Genomic DNA, 18,765 nt, shown 5'->3' on the forward strand with positions numbered 1-18,765 from the left:
TTTAAGAAACTTTCTCATTAAGTATGTTGCAAATATTTTCCCAGTTTGTCATTGTATATCATTTAGCTAAACGGAAGTTTTAAAAAAAATTTGTATACAGTTACATTGTTTACCTTTTCTTATATGGCTTCAGTCTTCCCTCCAATATCAGATATGCCCAAACAAAATCCATTTTCTTCTAATATGTTTATGGTTTCAATTTCCATACTTAAACCTTTGCTCTATCTAGACTATTGTGATGATGGGAGATTCATCTTTCATCTTCCCAATAACACTGTTAAGCATTATCCCCATTTTATAAATCTCCATTCTACAAAGGATAAAAGAAAGGGTCTAACATGGAAGTAATTTTTCTGTATTCTTTGCTTGTGAAAGTTAGAGCTTAGATTTACTATACTGCTTCCAACATTATGTAGCCAGTTATAATTTCCTTCAACAATAACAGATGTTATTCTGTTAGCATGTACATGGATCTGTTAAAAAACGTTTGCCTAAAAATAGAGGATACTTTTTAGTGGGGCATTGTCATTGTAATTAATGCCTCATTTCCTGCATCTGTAACTTGAGACTAGTAAGTCAGCTGTCCTAGTACACTTGCAAAAATCAGCAATACATCTACAGGTGTAGCCCATGTCTGCACTGGGAGGCTATGGATGGCTAAGTGTATATGGGAGTTGAAGTGCATCTGCAAGTCTAAGAGCCTTTCTTTAGAAGGTACACACACTAACACTGTATCTGAAGTCCTATCAGGAGAAGCCCTCCTGATGCCCTCCCGGAAAACCTGCTTGTGTGTTTTCACCTGTAACTTCACCTGTGAACTGTTCTGAGTTTTGTAACATTTTCCAGTTCTTCTGCTCTCATTCTTTTGGGTTGTCCAAATACCCTAGGGCTATGGTCGGCAAACTGCGGCTCATGAGCCACATGCGACTCTTTGGCCCCTTGTGTGTGGCTCTTCCTAAGCCTTAGGAGTACCCTAATTAAATTAATAACAATGTACCTACCTATATAGTTTAAGTTTAAAAAATTTGGCTCTCAAAAGAAATTTCAGTCGTTGTGCTGTTGATATTTGGCTCTGTTGACTAATGAGTTTGCAGACCGCTGCCCTAGGGTCTCTTAAAATAATAAATACAAAGATGTAAAGTTGCCCTTTTCCCACAGTTCCTAATGGAAAAATATAACATTGCTTATTCACAGATTAAAATTTGAAAAAAAAACCCTCTGACCCTCCAATAAAATAGGCATTTAAAAATTCTCCTGTGATTTTCATGACATCAAGTTGCTGTGTTTGGATTCATTTATTGGGAAGAGCTGCAGGGAATGTGACCTGCTATGACCTCAGAAGAAGAAGGTGGTAACTGAAATTCTTGGTTCTGCGTTTGAAAGCCATTAGTAAAAGTTGTGGAATGATGAGAGTTGGGTATCCATGTCTGGATTTTTTTAATGTCCTGGAAGTCACTGGTTGTGTTGCAAGTGTTTGTAATTTGTAATTACCTAGATTTATCTGACAGACGGAACTGGGAATCAAATTAAGTAGCTGCCTTCTTTTACGATTCTAAAGAATCTCCAGCTTAAGACAAGATTGCCTTTTTTCCTTCCTAAAAAAAGGCACAAACAATGACAGCCCAAAATAGCTATTTAGTCAGAACTGACGACACTTTCTGAATGCTTGTCATTAGAGAGAATTAGAAAACCCTGCCTTTCTCCTCCCTTTAATTCTTCTCCCTTAAATACCTTGCTTGCCCCTGAAGCTGCCTCAGCTCATTGCCCAGGAGAAATGCCCAGTAGCTCTGCCAGTACCTCAGCACCACTGCAGGCTCCAGAGGGGAGGTGGCTTATGCAAAACACATTAAAGAAAAATCCTAAAAGTCACTGCAGCTTTTTCTAGTGAGTTATGCTGATCTTCCCTGTCGCTGTAAGCTGATGGGGAACGTTGTGGCAAAGACATAACCACTCTTTTTCCTCCCACTGTTTCTGCTGCAGTGAGAACAGTTCATTTCTGCGTGCATTTTGCCAGAGAGCTTTAGAATTCTAGCTGAGCATTAGGGCTTCCAAAGGCTGGAAATAAGAGTTTAGAACGTTAAATTGGAGTTTGTCCTTTGGCTCAGGAAAAATTGAGTTAATTTGCAGCATTCGGTGCCTGACAGGAATGACAACAGACAGTAGGATCAGAGGATGGTTTTAAATCCCTCCCCCTCCCCCCTTATGGATTCATGGGGGCAGAAGCTTTTATTTTTCTCTCCTGCTCTCTCTGCCTTCCGGAGCCAGCTGAACACATTACATTCAGCAGCAGTAGCTACTGAATCCGTGGTTATGTTATCCCTGGACTCTTCCCTTTCATTCCGAACTCATCCTCTATTATTGATTGTCATTTACTAATAAAGCTTCATTTTGGAAAATTGGGTGCCTGTTTTATCAGTGATCCTGGCAACTTTAGCTACCCCGGGAAGATGTGAGTAGATATCTCAGGACAGGGAAGTGAGAGAAGGTGGTACTTCTCAGCCATGTAACTGCAGATCACCCCAGGGGAACCCAGCTTACATTTTAGGGGACTTTGTGAGACAGTGATCTTTTGGTCTCAGTCCTATTTCACACTGAAAAGCAGAATGAGAGGTGTTTGCAGTGATTTGTAGTATTTGCCAAACAGGGTGCTGCATCAGAATAGCCTGGAATACAGTGCAGAGCCCTTATTCAACCTCCACAGGGGAAAGGGTTTCCTCTTCATTTACAGTCTGCCGGATGCGATCCCCTTGTAAAGTATCTAATAGGATAACAGCAGAGCTCTCCAGAAACATAAGTAACTCATTGGTTAAATTTCAATTCTTCACCTTCCTCCCCCCCACTCCATCCCTCCTGGGTGAGCTCATTCCCCCCTCCCGTTTTTTTTTTTTTTTTTTTGTGGGTTTTTTTTTTTTTTTTAACCCAGTGATTTAAAATGCTAGAAGGAAAAAGCAACTGAAGTCTTAACTTTCAGATGCTGAATTCTCGGCTAATTGAAATTACTGGGCACACTGCTATATATAGCCAATGAAGAGATGTTGAGCTCTCACTCAGTGCCTTCAAGACATGTCGTTTTGTAGTCAGAGAAAGCAGAGATCAATGCATTTTCAAACTGACAGAGGGAACGGATGCTCCTTAGTAGCACATGCCCAGGACCCAGTGTGTGGGGCTTGCGCTGTGCTGAGAAGCTGAATACCGGTCCATATGCTCCTTATTTACTGCAATGTTCTTTGCATGTTACTGTGCACTCCGGACTAACGTGAAGGTAAGAGGAGGCGAGCCGGCAACTGGGCACAAGATACATGTTAAACCAGCTGCAGAAAATGTCTACCTTGTGTAGCCTCAGGACTTTTCGGATTGCTGGCTGAGCAGGCAGATTATTACAGGTGGTTGCAAGGGCTTTGTTTTATTGTCGCCGTGCAGCCTCGCTGGGGGAGCATGTTGGAACGCCGCTGTGAAGTGACCTTCAGGTTTAACTGTTTGTAATTCAGGTTCACGCTCACACTTGGGGGCTGGAGTGGGGGGAGGAAAAGATGAAAATTATGTAGGTAGGCCAGAACCAATAAATCCGGGGGGGGGGGGGCGGGGGGAGCTATAGAGCTTGCTTTAGGGGAGGATTGAAAGACTTTCTTTTTAAAAGTGCTGGGAGCTGCCTGTTTGTGTAGCTTAATTGTTTGCGATGGGGATTACACGTAGGGGCTGTAATGGCATTAGGACAGGATCTGTGGGATAGGTGATCACCCTGTCCGTACAAACACAGCATTATCCTTGGAAGTTGGTGATACTGAGCATACACATCCTCAGCTCTGTTTGCTTTGGCTGCCTGGGTGCCGTTGCCAGGCGTTCTCACCCCACTGACATTCAGTTGCTGTAGCTAATGAGGCTCTGAAGTTGAGCCTAAGTTTGGGAGATTTACCCCTTGCCAGGAAGGACTGCGATATTATTGGAGAGGTTTTCTGACACTGTTCATTCAGCACTAAGCCAGGCAGACAGGCCAGCTGTGGAATTCCAGTTGCATAATTTGAAGTGAATTACATCCTCTGTTAGCATTTTGAACTTGGATTTTCAAAGGAAGTTCAAAAGGAAAGTAATTGCCTCTCAGGAGAAAAAAATTGAAGGGCAGTTAAGATTTAATACCTAAAGTAAGATCTTAAAAATATATATCAATGGAAAGCGTTTTCCCCCATTTTATTTAACTGGGGGAGTATTTTAATATGCCTGGATACTAAAGTTTCATTTCCTGTGTTTACAAGTTTTATTAAAGAACTCCCTGCTGTTCCCCTTTTGTAAGCCTTTTTGTTTTCTATTTGAATTTCAAACAGGTAGTATTTATGTTTTGATGACCAATTCTATTACAACCACAGTCGGAAGCATTTCTGCAGATAATTTTGCAGACTTCTGTAGACTTTACTTTTTACTACTCTTAAGGTTAAAGTCAGCAATCAGTTTCCCCCATACAGATGCTATAATAAGCAACATGAAAAGAGCTATTTAAAACCCTAAGGACAGAACCCAAATATCAATTTGAATTTCTCCATCACCATCCCTTGTTTCAAATTTTGGGTATGCAATAACACTGGTTTGTAAGCTCATGAATTTTAAATGTGCCCCTCCTTATCTTTTTTTAAGAGAAAACTGCTTTTTTCCCCCAGGGAAATCTCCATAAATGATTTAGATGAAGAGATAATTTTTAAATATTTCAGAAGTGCAGAAAAACCCAAGTCCAAAGTTCCTTTGATATGGGTTTTGAGAAATTCCCTTTTTACTCTATACTCAGTGGTCTTTGAGGGGCTAGCTTTAAATTTTTCTTACTTATATTCATAAGCAAAAGAATGAAAAGACTTTTACCAACAGTATCTTAATTTTATCTTATCTGACTTTTGGATAATAAATTCTTAGTCTGTATTTTGGCTAACCTGTACTGAGTGATGTAAACCTTTCTATACATTAATCAATAGAAACCCCGAACATGTACATTGCCACGTACAACATGTATAACCTTGCTTTGAATAGCTCAACTTCAATGTTAACTATGTTTATGCCCTTTCAATAATTATTTTTCACACTTCCGTGCAAATGTTATTAGGTTTATCTTTTTCTTCTGAGATAGCAAGTTTTGCAAAAGAGTTCACAATTACATGGTCTGATATTTTACCAAGTTTTTGTAATAAAGTCTTACCTGATGTTTTTATTTTTGTTTTATGTTATAATTTTAAAGTATTTGATTTTATTTTTATTATGCCCAGAGTTACTTATTTACTGGGTTCTGGTAAAATCTCTTGTATAGTTTGTGGCTTTTCATGTTGCCATGTTTTAACATGATTGGTGTTCCAGTGACCCAAAACTTTCAGATGGTTAACATTCAAAGGATAGAAACAGCTCTTGTCTATTTTTTCCTGCACTCACAATCTTTTATCCTAGAATGATTGTTTTGTGGATTGGACCTTTTTTATTATAGTGAAGTCAAAAGGATTTTTTGAGAGTGGTATGTTTTAATATGTCTGATGTTTTCATGTAACAATGAAGTCATTACATTTGGAACGAATATGCATGTATATCTATATGTGCACACATATACATTTACAGATATCAGAATGTGACTTATAGGTCATCATTTATTCACGCATCTTTCAAAAATTTTTGGAAGGACAACTATGATTTATGCACTGTGCTAGAGTCTGTGCACCTAAGCTCCATAGAAAATAATCCTTGCTTTCAAGAAGCTTCCATTCTTGGAAAGGACACAGACACATAAGCAAGTAAGAGGTATGAAGTATTACAGGACCAGTAATGAAAATCTACGCAGGACATTGTAAGGACAAAACAGAACAGAACACTGGCTAATTTTACATGGACTGTGATGTCACCTCTGGGTTGAAAGGTTTCCCTGTGAAGTCACCTCTGGGTTGAATTTTGACAGCTAATGGAGTTTTGCCAAGCAGCCTGGAGTGAGGAAGGTATGCCTGGTAGAGGGAATGACAAAAGCATGGAGTTAAAAAGCAGAACACTTTGAAGAGTTGCAAATAGTTTGAAATGGATGGAGCATGGGGTCTTAGAAGACTGAAGAGTGAACTAACAGGGTCTAACAAATAAAGGCCAGGTAAAGCCAATACTGTGGGAATTAACTGAGCAATCTTCACAATCTAACTCTGTGTTACTTTTCCACCTGTTTCTAGAAAAAGGGATTTCTACAGATGGAAAAAAATGAAAACTTCTAACCAGAGGGTATTATATATGTTCTGTGTTTTCTTGTCAACTGTAAGTTGTTTAAATTTGATCAACATTCATAGCATATTGGCTTGAGTTTAACTTTTTAAAGAATATGATTACAACAATCTACTCTGATTCTGTTCACACACAAAAAAGTAATGTGATCATTATTTAGGTATATAATTCCTCTTTCATCTCAGATTGCCTTTGTTATACACAAAGTACCTCTTTAATAAAACATAAAGGAAGCTTGTTGCACCAGATGTCCATATCATTTTTTGTCTATAAAAATGACTTTTTGAAAGTAATGATTTTGATGCAACTAACTTACATTCAGGTGATACCTGTTGCTTTTCTGAATAGCTTTATGTTCCTCACCTCATTATTTCCCTCCTTTTGTCCTGCTACTGTAAACATACCCATATACAGTCACAAACCCACAATCTCTGAATGATGAATGGCAAGTATGAGATCCATTTTACAGGTAAGAAAACTAACACAGAGAGGGGAAATGGACAGTTCCTCTGGTTCACAGTGTGTGTCAGAAGCAGATTTGGTAGAGATGTTTCCTGACCCCTTGTTTACTACCTTATTTAGTAAATCCTGTTGCCCACCCCATGGATTCAATAATTCTGCTTTTATTTTTGAAATAAAAGAGTGTAACAGAATGTTTTTCAAGCATGGGTTTTCATTACTCTAAAAGAACTAATTTTGGGTTATCTTCCCCATTTATTACATAGAAATGCTTTTGTTTGCACAAGAAACTTTCTGAATTAAGTATTTCTAATGTATATAACAAGGATAATAGTTATTATAAAAATGATGTGATATAAGATATGGGGACACTGTATAAAATGTTCTTAGAATGTAGTAAGTCCTCAGTTTAACTCATAATTGATAAATTTGAGGCCACAAAATAGGAGAAGACTTAAGGTTTGCCTTCAGTGAAAATAGTGTTAAGAAATTCTAGGATTTGAGCCCAATTAAAAGATGTCTGTAATTAATGAGAAATGCATTCAGCTATAAATTCACCTTTCCCACCACTCTCAACATCATTACCACACATGCACATATGCTAACATGTAAATTCTATAGAAGTCAGGATTTCCATTTGTTTCATTTACATCTGTATCATCAGCATCAAGAACAATGTGGGCACATAGTAGTTGTTCAATAAATATTTGTTAAATGTTGCATCATGTCCCAGATTTCTCTTTATTACATACTCAGCTTCTTCCCAGATTTATTTATTGTAATGCTTTTTAAATTATTTTGAGAGAAAACACACACACACACACACACACACACACACACACACACACAATACCTTGGGCTTTGAAAGCACATGGGCGTGGGTTTGCATATGAGGTTTGGCAGTCACAAACCACTCGCACTCAGTCACATACATACTGTTTTGGATCTACACAGCCAGGTTGTAGAGCTAGGTTGGAGGGAATCTATAATTCAAACTAAAACAATTTGTTGACTGCCTAAACACTCCAGAATTCAAACTTTCATCATGCTAATTTCTACTGAGTTTATTCTGTGAAGTTCCTCATTTCCAAACACCCCGCCCTTTTCTGCCTCTGAGCATTTGCTTTGTGCAATGGGCGTCCTTTCTCTGATTGGCCATGTTCTGTCTGAATTCTATCCTTCCTTTAAGAACCAGTACAGGGTGTTTGTCTTTCAAGAAATTGACCCTAGCCGCACTAACTCCCTTACTTTATCTCTCCTTTGATTTGGTGAGTGTAATTTCTTCATCATTCAGGGAAATAAATCTTATATTGCCTTATGGCATCACTTGCAATATTTATCTTACATTGCTAGCTAATTTTTTATTATGTTTTGGCATTGCCCTCATCCCAACTAGATTTTAAGCACTCTGAAGACAGGAAGTATATACTGTTTTCTTTATTTATTTCCTCTAAAATGCTTGATTTACTGTTTGAAAGGGAAACTTTCAGAAATTCTATCTCCTTATGCTGCAGATGCCTATTCTTTGAAGAGTCCATGATACATCCCACATATCGATGCTTTTAATGAACACATTATTTGTTGTAGGCAGGTCTTGGAATCATGAATCAGAATTTTGGACAGTGTGTATAATACCTATGGTTCATGCAAATCAGGCATGCTCCCTCTCAGAGTTCCAATTGAATAATTATCTCTTTCCAGAGGTTAATAAGGTACTAATCCCCCACTGGGCCCCTAAATTATGGCCTCCTAATGGTTGTGAGCCTACTTAGTATATTGGGTTTATAATACCTAAGCCTACTCAGTATATTGAATTTATAATTTCTGATGAGGCTATTTAATTCAAATCCTTAAAAAATAATATAAGGAGTTAATTAATAAAGAAAAAAACAGTACAACGGACAATAGCAATAATAGCTACAATTTGTCAAGCTCTTACCATGAGCCATAGACTACACCAGTAACTGAGCACAAGTCTTCAAAACACTTCCCAGACTTATGATGTAAGCATTATCATCATCGTTACTTTATAGAGGAGAGAAACTGACATTTTGGGGGAAAAAATAACTTGCCTAATGTCACACAACTAGTAAGTGCTTATAAAGGTAGCTTTTTTTTTAAAATATATTTTATTGATTTTTTACAGAGAGGAAGGGAGAGAGATAGAGAGTTAGAAACATCGATGAGAGAGAAACATCGATCAGCTGCCTCCTGCACATCTCCCACTGGGGATGTGCCCGCAACCCAGGTACATGCCCTTGACCGGAATCGAACCTGGGACCTTTCAGTCTACAGGCCGATGCTCTATCCACTGAGCCAAACCGGTTTCGGCATAAAGGTAGCTTTTAAGTCAGTCAGGTCTGTTCCACTTGAAACCTTTCCAAAACTTCCCTAAATAAATAATATAGTTATATGAACTATAACTAATTAATATATTGCAGACTACTAAAATATTTGTTAATAAGGTAAGGAATTAAATAAATATAAAATTACATGTTTTACATAGTATGACCTTACCATTTCTTTTTATTCTTTCTTTTTTGTTTTTCTTTTCCATTAAAGTATAGTTGGCATACAATATTATATTAGTTTCAGGTGTACAACATAGTAATTTGACATTTATATACCTTGCAAAGTAATCATTACAATAAGTCTAGTAACCATCTGTCACCATACAAAGTTATTATGATGTTATTGACTATATTCCTTATGCTGTATATTACATCTCTGCAACTTATTTATTTTATAACTAGAAGTTTATGCCTTTTAATTCCCTTCACTGTTTTTCCTCCTGTCCCCCTCCCCCTCCCCTCTGGCAGACATCAGTTTGTTCTCTATGGCTATGAGTTCGTTTCTGTTTTGTTTGTAGATTTCACATATAAGTAAAATCATACTGTATTTGTCTTTCTCTGTCTAACTTATTTTACTTAGCATAATGCCCTCTAGGTCCATCCATGTTTCACAAAAGGTATGATTTTTTTTTTTATGACTGAGTAATATTACATTGTATATATGTACCACTTATCTTTTGATGGACACTTAGGTTGCTTCTGTATTTTGGCTATTGTAAGTAATGCTGCAATACACATAGGGATGCATCTATCTTTTCTGATTAGTGTTTTCATTTTCTCAGGATTAATATCTAGGAGTGGAATTGCTGGGTTTCAGGGTAGTTCTATTTGTAAATTTTTGAAGAACTTCCATACTGTTTTTCCACAGTGGCTGCACCAATGTGCAATCCCACCAACAATAAAGGGAGGGAATTTATTGAGAACAAATTCGTTCTTCTGCTCTGTATCTATTCTTACTTGGTGATACAATTTGCATGCTCATCAACACTTGTTACTTTTTGACTTTTTTATAATATCCATTCTGACACAAGTGAGGTGGTATCTCATTGTGGTTTTGATTTTCATTTCCCTGATGATTAATGATGCTAAACATTTTTTATGTGTCCGTTGACAATTTGTATATCTTCTTTGGAGAAATATTTATTCAGGTCCTCTGTCCATTTTTTAGTCATTTATTTTCATGTGTTGTGTTAATTCTTTATATGTTTTGGATATTAGCCCTTTATCATATATATCATTTCTGTTTCTTCTTTGGAGTTCTCACTGTGTTCATCCATTCTTCTCCCTAGTTCAGTGAGCACCATTATGACCATTAATTTTGGCCGCATTATTTGGTAGACTGCTTATCTCCATGGACGAGTGAGTAGCTTTCTGTAGAAGGTGTCCTAGGTGGCCCAGTAGCACAATCTCCCCTGGTCACCAGAACCAGGTGCTCCAGGGGTGTCCCCTGTGTGGACTGCATGCACCCTCCTGTTATGGTTACACCACAATTGCTGTGAGCATGCTGGTGATCCAGGTGTGATCCCTTTGGCCCTGCAGCTGTGAGTCCCAGCCATGACTACTGCAAGCTTGTTGATGAGCATGGTTGAATCCCAGGGCAGCTGTCTGTGAGGCCTGGCCAGGATTGCTGAGGACCTTCTGGTTGATGGGACTGGACTCTCAAACTCCGCCCCCCACAAAAAAAACCCCACAAAAAAACAAACAAACCCTGGGTGGGAGCTGCTTTGGAAGGGAATCTCTTAATTTCCTGCTAATAAATAATGGTTAGAGTCAGAGCATGAGGCTTTCTTATGTATTCTCCATTCTTTCATCCACCAAGTATTTAATGAGCATCTATTATGTGTCAAGCATTGACCTGGTTGCTAACAACACAGGGTGGAACAAAACAGACACTACTCTGCATCCTTATAGAATGCATATGCTAGTAAGCTAGGTGAGCAATAAAAAGGAGAGGTAAGTAAAATATGTCATGTATAATGATAAATGCTAAAAAGAAACACAATATGGAAGGGGTATCTAAAGTGTGACTGTGGGAAGGGATCGAAGTTACAGTTCTAGTCAAAATGGGTAGTTGGGGTCTCACTAGGAAGTTGACCTTTGAGTAAAGACCTAAAGGAGGCGAAGGGAGCAGCCATGTAGAAAAATGTAAGGCAGCGATTCTCAACCTGTGGGTCCCGACCCCTTTGGGGGTCGCCTAAGACCATCGGAAAAACACATATATAATTACATATTGTTTTTGTGATTAATCACTATGCTTTAATTATGTTCAATTTGTAACAATGAAATAGGGGGTCACCACAACATGAGGAACTGTATTAAAGGGTCACGGCATTAGGAAGGTTGAGAACCACTGAGTAAGGGAAAGTGGAAAGGCCCTGGGGAGGGAGCCACCTGGTGTTTTAAGGAATGTGTTGGAAAGAGACTTTAGCGGGGGAAGGGCTGGAGCAGGGAGACCACTTGGAAGTTCCTGCAGTAATACCGGTGAGAGACATTAACCTTTTGGGTCCAGTTGGTGCTGACTGGAGACACGTTGTCCAGTTCTGTCTATAATTTAACTTTTTTATCTTCTTCTTTGTCTTGTCCTGCCCTAATACCAACTTCTCCTCAGCTTTTGGGTACTGTTCTCAGCTCTTCTGTAATTTGATCAGCATTGGTTAGAGAAAAAATACTTGGTTATATGGTTACCACTGCAGTTTGACTAATTATTAATTCTCTGAACATTTGTATGGTAGATAGCCCCAAATGTATGTCATATATGTACATTCAACTGTCCATTTTATTTTTGGCTTCAGGTCTGATCCTCAGTGGACACCCCACCCTAGTTCTGAAATGAACCTACTCTAAGCTACTCAAGTGCCAGAACCAGGCCTCATATGCATGTATACTCCCATTGCCTTCCATGTGGCAAATAATCAGTAAATATTTGCTGAATGAGTGACTGTCTGAATGAATGTTAGCCACTCAAATAGCTGGACATATTTTAAAGGGTGCCTCTTTTTGTTTAAAAAAATAAAATTATCTTTATTGATTTCAGAGAGGAAGGGAGAGGGAAAAGAGATAGAAACATCATTGATGAGAGAGAATCATTGATTGGCTGCCTTCTGCATGTTCCCTACTGGGAATCAAGCCCACAATCCAGGCATGTGCCCTTGACCAAAACTGATCCTGAGATCCTTCAGTTTGCAGGCTGACACTCTATCCACTGAGCCATAGGGTAAATGATGCCTCTTTGAATCAGGTATGGTGCCACCAAATAAGAATAGATATAGGACAGGAGAATGGATTTGCTTTCAATAAATTCCCTCCCTAATGGCAAATTATTACCTCTTTTATGACAGTATTTCTTCAACATCAGAATCTAGGTAAGCAGCCTGGAAATGTGGAAATGGCCCTAGGTAATTATTATATGACAAGTTTGGCAAACACTGTGTTATAGCTTCTGTTGGGAATTAAAGCAGTGAGTCAACAAGTTTGTTGAGAAACTGTTATGTGTTAATATTTGCCCAAGTAACATATATATCCAATATTTTCAAACTTTTTGGACTGTAACCCAGAGTATGAACAAATTATAAATTACAACTAAGTACACATTTCACAGCAATACTTAACTTTACCAAAAGCTATGCATTCGGATATTGCTATTCTGTTTTTACACTTTGAATTTTATTTTTTAAATAATTTTGGTCAAGATTTACTAAATGTATATAATAAAAGAAATGGTTGAGGAAATGCAGTTCATACTGACCCATTTAAAACTGATTTCTTAATGTATCTTTGCTAATGAGTTTGAAAGAGTGGAGAATGGGTCATAACTCACAAATTGAAAAACACTGTAACATGTTTCCTGCATTAAGGAACATACATCCTCAATTAGGAATATGCAAATGAAGGATGACACATTACAATAGCCAGCCAGTATGAGGCAGGAGATGTGCAAAACAAAACAAAACAAAAACACTGGATGCCTGTCCTGTAGCCTGGTCCATTTACTAATCCATTTACTCACTTAAAAATTCATGGCTTAGCACTGCCCTGGCCCTTGAGGTTTGGCCCAGCCTCCTACGGACCTCAGCATGCCTGGTAGCAATTACTAATGCCTACGGAGGATTTGTGATATATCAGGCACTGAAGGTTTCGTTATTGAAGCCTCTGTACAGGCGAAGGGATTAAGACACAGAGGGTTAGTTGTCCAGGGCCTCACAGCAAGTTTCCGGTGGTAACAGGTTAAATTCCAGAGAAAGGAACCAGTACCTGCTCAGGAGAGGCTAGTGCCTGGATGAACCCCTCTCCTGCTCTTGACCCTTGCTCCGATGGTTATTCTGGCTTTTGACTCCCTTCTCCAAAGGGGTCATTTTGCATCCCTTTAATTTTGATAGCCCTGTTGGACTGTCTTCTGGTTTGTTAGTTTTAGCTTCAGATCAGGTCTCAATTCCCCCTGGTTTGGGTGTCTCATGGTTTCTTCCATTAGCCAGGGCCCAGAAGATCCCCATGGGTCTGATGATCTCTACCCTCCCATGAATCTGGGGGTGCTTACACTGGAGATATTCATGACCAATTGAAGTATGGACAAGCTTTGAAAGAGGCCTATTTGCTCACCCTGCACAAGTTATTAGTGCAGTAAAGAAGGTAATGAAACTCCCCCCGATGAATTAGTATTGCTTGGAGAACTTAACTCTTGAGAATTAAAAAGGGAAAGACGAACAATAAAACAAAGACACAGTTGACCCTGGGAAGGCCTAGTGCCTACATATTTCTCAAAGTAGATCTTTTCTTTTTGTTTAGACACTTAAAAGACTTTGGGGCTTTCAAAGTAGAAAGGCAGAAATTTAACTGAAAGAACCTGAAGGAATGTCTTCCTTTAAAATGAAAGTTTGCTGACTAGTAGGAGACACATTTTGAGTCCTGTTTTTTTTTTTTCCCCACTTGGATTTACATATTCTTTTAAAACCTATACATAGATGTATTTGTTTTTAAAGGATCTACGTAGATTTTTTTTAAGGTTACACCTAGATTCAAAAAAGAAAGGAGGCCGTGAGGTATGCAGCAGCCTGGAAGGGAGGGGATAAGGTGGATTTTTGAAGAGGATCCCTGAATCTTACTTGAGTAACTAAAGGAGACCTTTGCATTTGTGTTGGATGTGTAGTAAATTAAATGATAACCTGTACTCTTTTGAATTCTTCAGGAAAAGTAAAACAAGGAGTTCGTTTTAAATGGGTCAGGATGCATTGTGCTCCTCAGCTGTTTTGAAGACTATGAAAGTAATCACCTCATTATAGGAAGTATGGAAAGTACAGAAAAGGACAGCACATTCATGCTTGCTCACAACCTTGCCGCTCATACATAAAAGCTCTGTATTACTTTCATTTGTTCCTTATGCACTTGTGTGTGTGTGTGAATGAGTATGTGTTATATAAGAAGACATCTGGGATCAAGGTATACTACTTGTACCCTGTGTTTTTGCTCAATACCATATCATAAGAACATTATCATGTCATTAATAAATCTTCATAAGCATCTTCCTAAATGGCTGCATGGTAGGAAAGCTGTTTTAAGTAAATAAATAAAGGTAGCCAGAGACTAAAAGCATTGTTTTCCTTAGACCATTACTTTTCAGCAGAGGATAGAAAGCTTTCAAGTGTAACCTTGGAATAGCTTTGAAATGAGATGCAGTTTGAAAAAAATATATGGCGAGTCTGAATTTCAAAAGGATCATTGCTGTTGTATTTCAAATAGGGAACAGTTGTATACTGCATGCAAATATGTTTCCAGCTAGTCCCCTATCACTGTTTCTACATCTACCCCATCAAATACTGTGCTTTAAGGTGATTGTGTGTGTGATTATTTTATATATACATACATATATATATATATATATATATATATAAAATATGTCTTTATGGATTTTTAGAGAGAGAGGAAGGGAGAGGAATAGAGAGAGAAACATCAATTAAAGAAGAACATCATTGATTGGCTGCCTCTTGCATGTCCTCTACTGGGGATCAAGTCCAGAACCCGGGCATGTGCCCTGACTGGGAATTGAACTGGTGACTTCAATGTTTAATGGGTCAATGTTTAATCACTCGAGCCACACTGTCTGGGTTGTGTGTGATTATTTTAAACAGAAACCAATGGACAACTTCCTCTTTATCACTATTCTCTTGGGCATTTTGAGCGGAAACATTGTAGTCATTTTTAACTCTACAGCCCCCAATGGAAATCTAATCAAGCCACAGATCTTTTAGGATCTACCTCTGAATAATTTATTCTACCTCTTCTTCAGTGGAGCCCTCATTACCTTTCACTGTATGACCACAGGAACATCCTGGCTGGCTTCCCTTTTCTCTCTTTGTTTCCTCTCCAAATTTATCCTCCCAAAGGTTGTATCAGAGATATTTTTTTTTAAAACACAGATAAGAATTGGCCATCCATTTCTTTGCTCAAGAACTTTCTGTTTCCCACTGTTTTCAAAAGTTGTCTTCCCATGTTCTGGCCTCTCCACCTTTCCTCATTCATTACCCCCTGCCAGACCCTACTGACCTGCAGCATATGAAGTCAGAATACAAGCAGCCATATATCCATCCCCTGTTCATGCCACAGGGCAGACATGGAGGAAATTGGATGTTTGATAGAAAATCTGGGTTTGAAGTCCATCATCTCCACTTATAAAAGAGTATATAACACTCCTAGGTGAGTAAAGCATCTTTTCTGATATTTAATTTCTAGGTGTCTACTTGAGATGATAGTGATAATGTCTCCATAATATCATGAACATGGCTTTAGACAGACAAAGCCTCAGAGAGCTTCAGGATCCATTCAGAAGATGTGAACTTTCTTAAGAAAGCCAATGAAATGCCAACTGAAACATTGGAGAGTCACTTTAAACTAGGTGTTTGTGAACTTGATTGTATAAGTGGAAATTCCCTTATGGCATACTTTGAATCCAGGGGATATGAAGTAGGACCCAACTTCTTTATAAAATTTTGGAGTTCCTGAGATATGACAAAACAATGTTTAGTTTTATAGTTGAGGAGGTAAGAAAAATCAGCCTCAATCATCCTCACCATCTACAGTTATACATCTCCCAACCAAGATTTCTACCTCATAGGTAATCTTAGCTAACTAAATATAAACCCCTCTAAATTTATTGGGAAACCACAAAATTTGCAAAATTGTTTGCTTGATGGTCTGGGGTCCTTAATCCTTAAAAGATTTAGATTAATTATAGCATAATGAAGTAAATTAAACCTATAAATTAATAGTTTTGTTTTATGTAATAATTGTATATATTTGGTAGTTTATGTATTTGTTTTCAATTCTTTGTTTAAAGTATTACATATAGTATTACATATGTCTCCTTTTTCCCCATTGATCTCTCCCAGCCACTCCCCCCCGCCCCCCCCAGCAAATGCCCTCATCTGCCTGGTGTCTGTGTCCATTGGTTTTGCTCATATGCATGCAAACAAGTCTTTTGGTTAATCTCTTACCCACCCATCCCCCCTTCCTTCTCTCTGAAGTATGATGGTCTGTTCGATGCTTCTATGTCTCTGGAGCTATTTTTGTTCATCAGTTAATGTTATTCATTATATTCCACAAATGAGTGAGATCATGTGATATTTATCTTTCTCCAACTGGTTTATTTCCCTTAGCATAATGCTCTCCATGTCTATCCATGCTGTTGTGAATGGTAAGAGTTCTTTCTTTTTTACAGCAGCATAGTATTCCATTGTGTAGATGTACCACTGTTTTTTAATCCACCCATCTGCTGATGGACACTTAGGCTATTTCCAAATTGTAGCTATTGTAAATTGTGCTGCTATGAACATAGGGGTACATATGTCCTTTCTGATCGGTGTTCCTAATTTCTTGTGATATATTCCTAGAAGTAGGATTACTGGATTAAATGGGAATTTCATTTTTAATTTTTTGAGGAAACATTATACTGTTTTTCACAGTGGCTGCACCAGTCTGCATTCCCATTGGCAATGTACGAGGGTTCCTTTTTCTCTGCATCCAGCATTTGTCCTTTGTATATTTGTTGGTGATAGCCATTCTGACAGGTGTAAAATGGTACCTCATTGTCATTTTGATTTGCATCTCTCAGAAGATTAGTGACTGCCAAAACCGGTTTGGCTCAGTGGATAGAGCGTTGGCCTGCGGACTGAAGGGTCCCAGGTTCGATTCCGGTCAAGGGCATGTACCTGGGTTGCGGGCATATCCCCAGTAGGAGATGTGCAGGAGGCAGCTGATCGATGTTTCTCTCTCATCGATGTTTCTAACTCTCTATCTCTCTCCCTTCCTCTCTGTAAAAAATCAATAAAATATATTAAAAAAAAAAAAAAAAAGAAGAAGATTAGTGACTTTGAGCATGTTTTCATATGTCTCTTGGCCTTCTGTATATCCACTTTCAAAAAGTGTCTATTTAAGTCCTTTTCCCATTTTTTTTTATTAGATTGTTTATCTTCCTTTTGTTAAGATGTACGAGTTCCCTGTAAATTTTGGAGATTAAGCCCTTATTGGAGATAACATTGGCAAATATGTTCTCCCATGCAGTGGGCTTTCTTGTTGTTTTGTTGATGATTTCTTTTGCTGTGTAGAAGCTTTTTATTTTAATATAGTCCCATTTGTTTATTTTCTCCTTAGTTTCCAATGCCCTAGGGCAGTGGTCGGTAAACTCATTAGTCAACAGAGCCAAATATCAACAGTACAACGATTGAAATTTCTTTTGAGAGCCAAATTTTTTAAACTTAAACTATATAGGTAGGTACATTGTTATTAACTTAATTAGGGTACCCCAAGCTGGCCTTTGCTAAAAACGTCCTCAAACTGATTGAAGTAGGTTCGCTGAGGTAGACCCCTTCCAACTCTCCCATCCACACTCGTCTTTGTATTCTTGTTTCGTCTATCTTCTTTTGTTCATCCTCTCTATATGTCCAAACCATCTCAACATACCTTTCTCAATCCTCGACACTGCATCTTCTTTTACTCCACAACATTCCCTAAAATTAAGTTAATAAACTTTACTTAAAGTTTTAAGTCAACTTCGCACTGTACGTGCGTGCCCACACATGGTATTTTGTGGAAGAGCCACACTCAAGGGGCCAAAGAGCCGCATGTGGCTCGTGAGCCGCCCTTTGCCGACCACTGCCCTAGGGGCTGTATCGGTAAAGATATTGCTATGACATATATCTGATATTTTGCTGCCTATGGATTTTTCTAAGATTTTTATGGTTTCCCGTCTTAGGTTTAAGTCCTTTATCCATTTTGAGTTTTTTTTTGTGTGTGTATGGTGTAAGTTGGTGGTCTAGTTTCATTTTTTTTTTGCAAGTATCTGTCGAATTTTCCCAACACCATTTATTGAAGAGACTGTCTTGACTCCATTGTATGCTCTTGCCTCCTTCGTCAAATATTAATTGAGCATAATGGCTTGTGTATTTGTATTTTTAAAGAGAACTTCCTAGATTGGCATATATAACAGATTACTTTTAGATGTCAAGGAATTAAATTTTATCGGAGATTTTAAAGATGAAAGATAAAAAGTCTTACCATTTATAAATTGAAATGTATAAGAAAGCTTAAAACTCACCATATTTTAAGTTTTACTTATTAGGTAGAAAAATGCATTTTAAAACTTGGAAAGTTTTGTTCATAATTCAACTAGAGTACTTTAAAAGAAAATTTAATATATTAAATTTATAAATGAAGTTTAAAATGTTTAAGAGGAATTTAATTCATA

The 18,765-nt window shown here is 38.0% G+C and overlaps 1 protein-coding gene across 5 annotated transcripts in view; it reads left to right on the forward strand.

Moving 5' to 3' along the window:
* Window positions 1-2,979: 2,979 nt before the first annotated feature.
* The window catches only part of DLG2 (discs large MAGUK scaffold protein 2), a 1,392,511-nt gene continuing 1,376,725 nt past the window's right edge, over window positions 2,980-18,765 (forward strand). For 2 of the 5 annotated variants that reach the window (XM_036324795.1, XM_036324796.1), the window contains exon 1: window positions 3,000-3,262. In XM_036324795.1, the coding sequence (XP_036180688.1) occupies window positions 3,221-3,262 (42 nt within the window). In that variant the 5' untranslated portion in view covers window positions 3,000-3,220. Of the gene's footprint in view, window positions 3,263-18,765 lie in introns of all 5 variants that reach the window. The other 3 variants (XM_036324800.1, XR_004970363.1, XM_036324794.1) reach the window with 3 other exon arrangements.

The sequence above is a fragment of the Myotis myotis genome, unplaced genomic scaffold, assembly GCF_014108235.1.
Source record: "Myotis myotis isolate mMyoMyo1 unplaced genomic scaffold, mMyoMyo1.p scaffold_m19_p_10, whole genome shotgun sequence".
Classification (NCBI taxonomy): Eukaryota; Metazoa; Chordata; class Mammalia; order Chiroptera; family Vespertilionidae; genus Myotis; species Myotis myotis.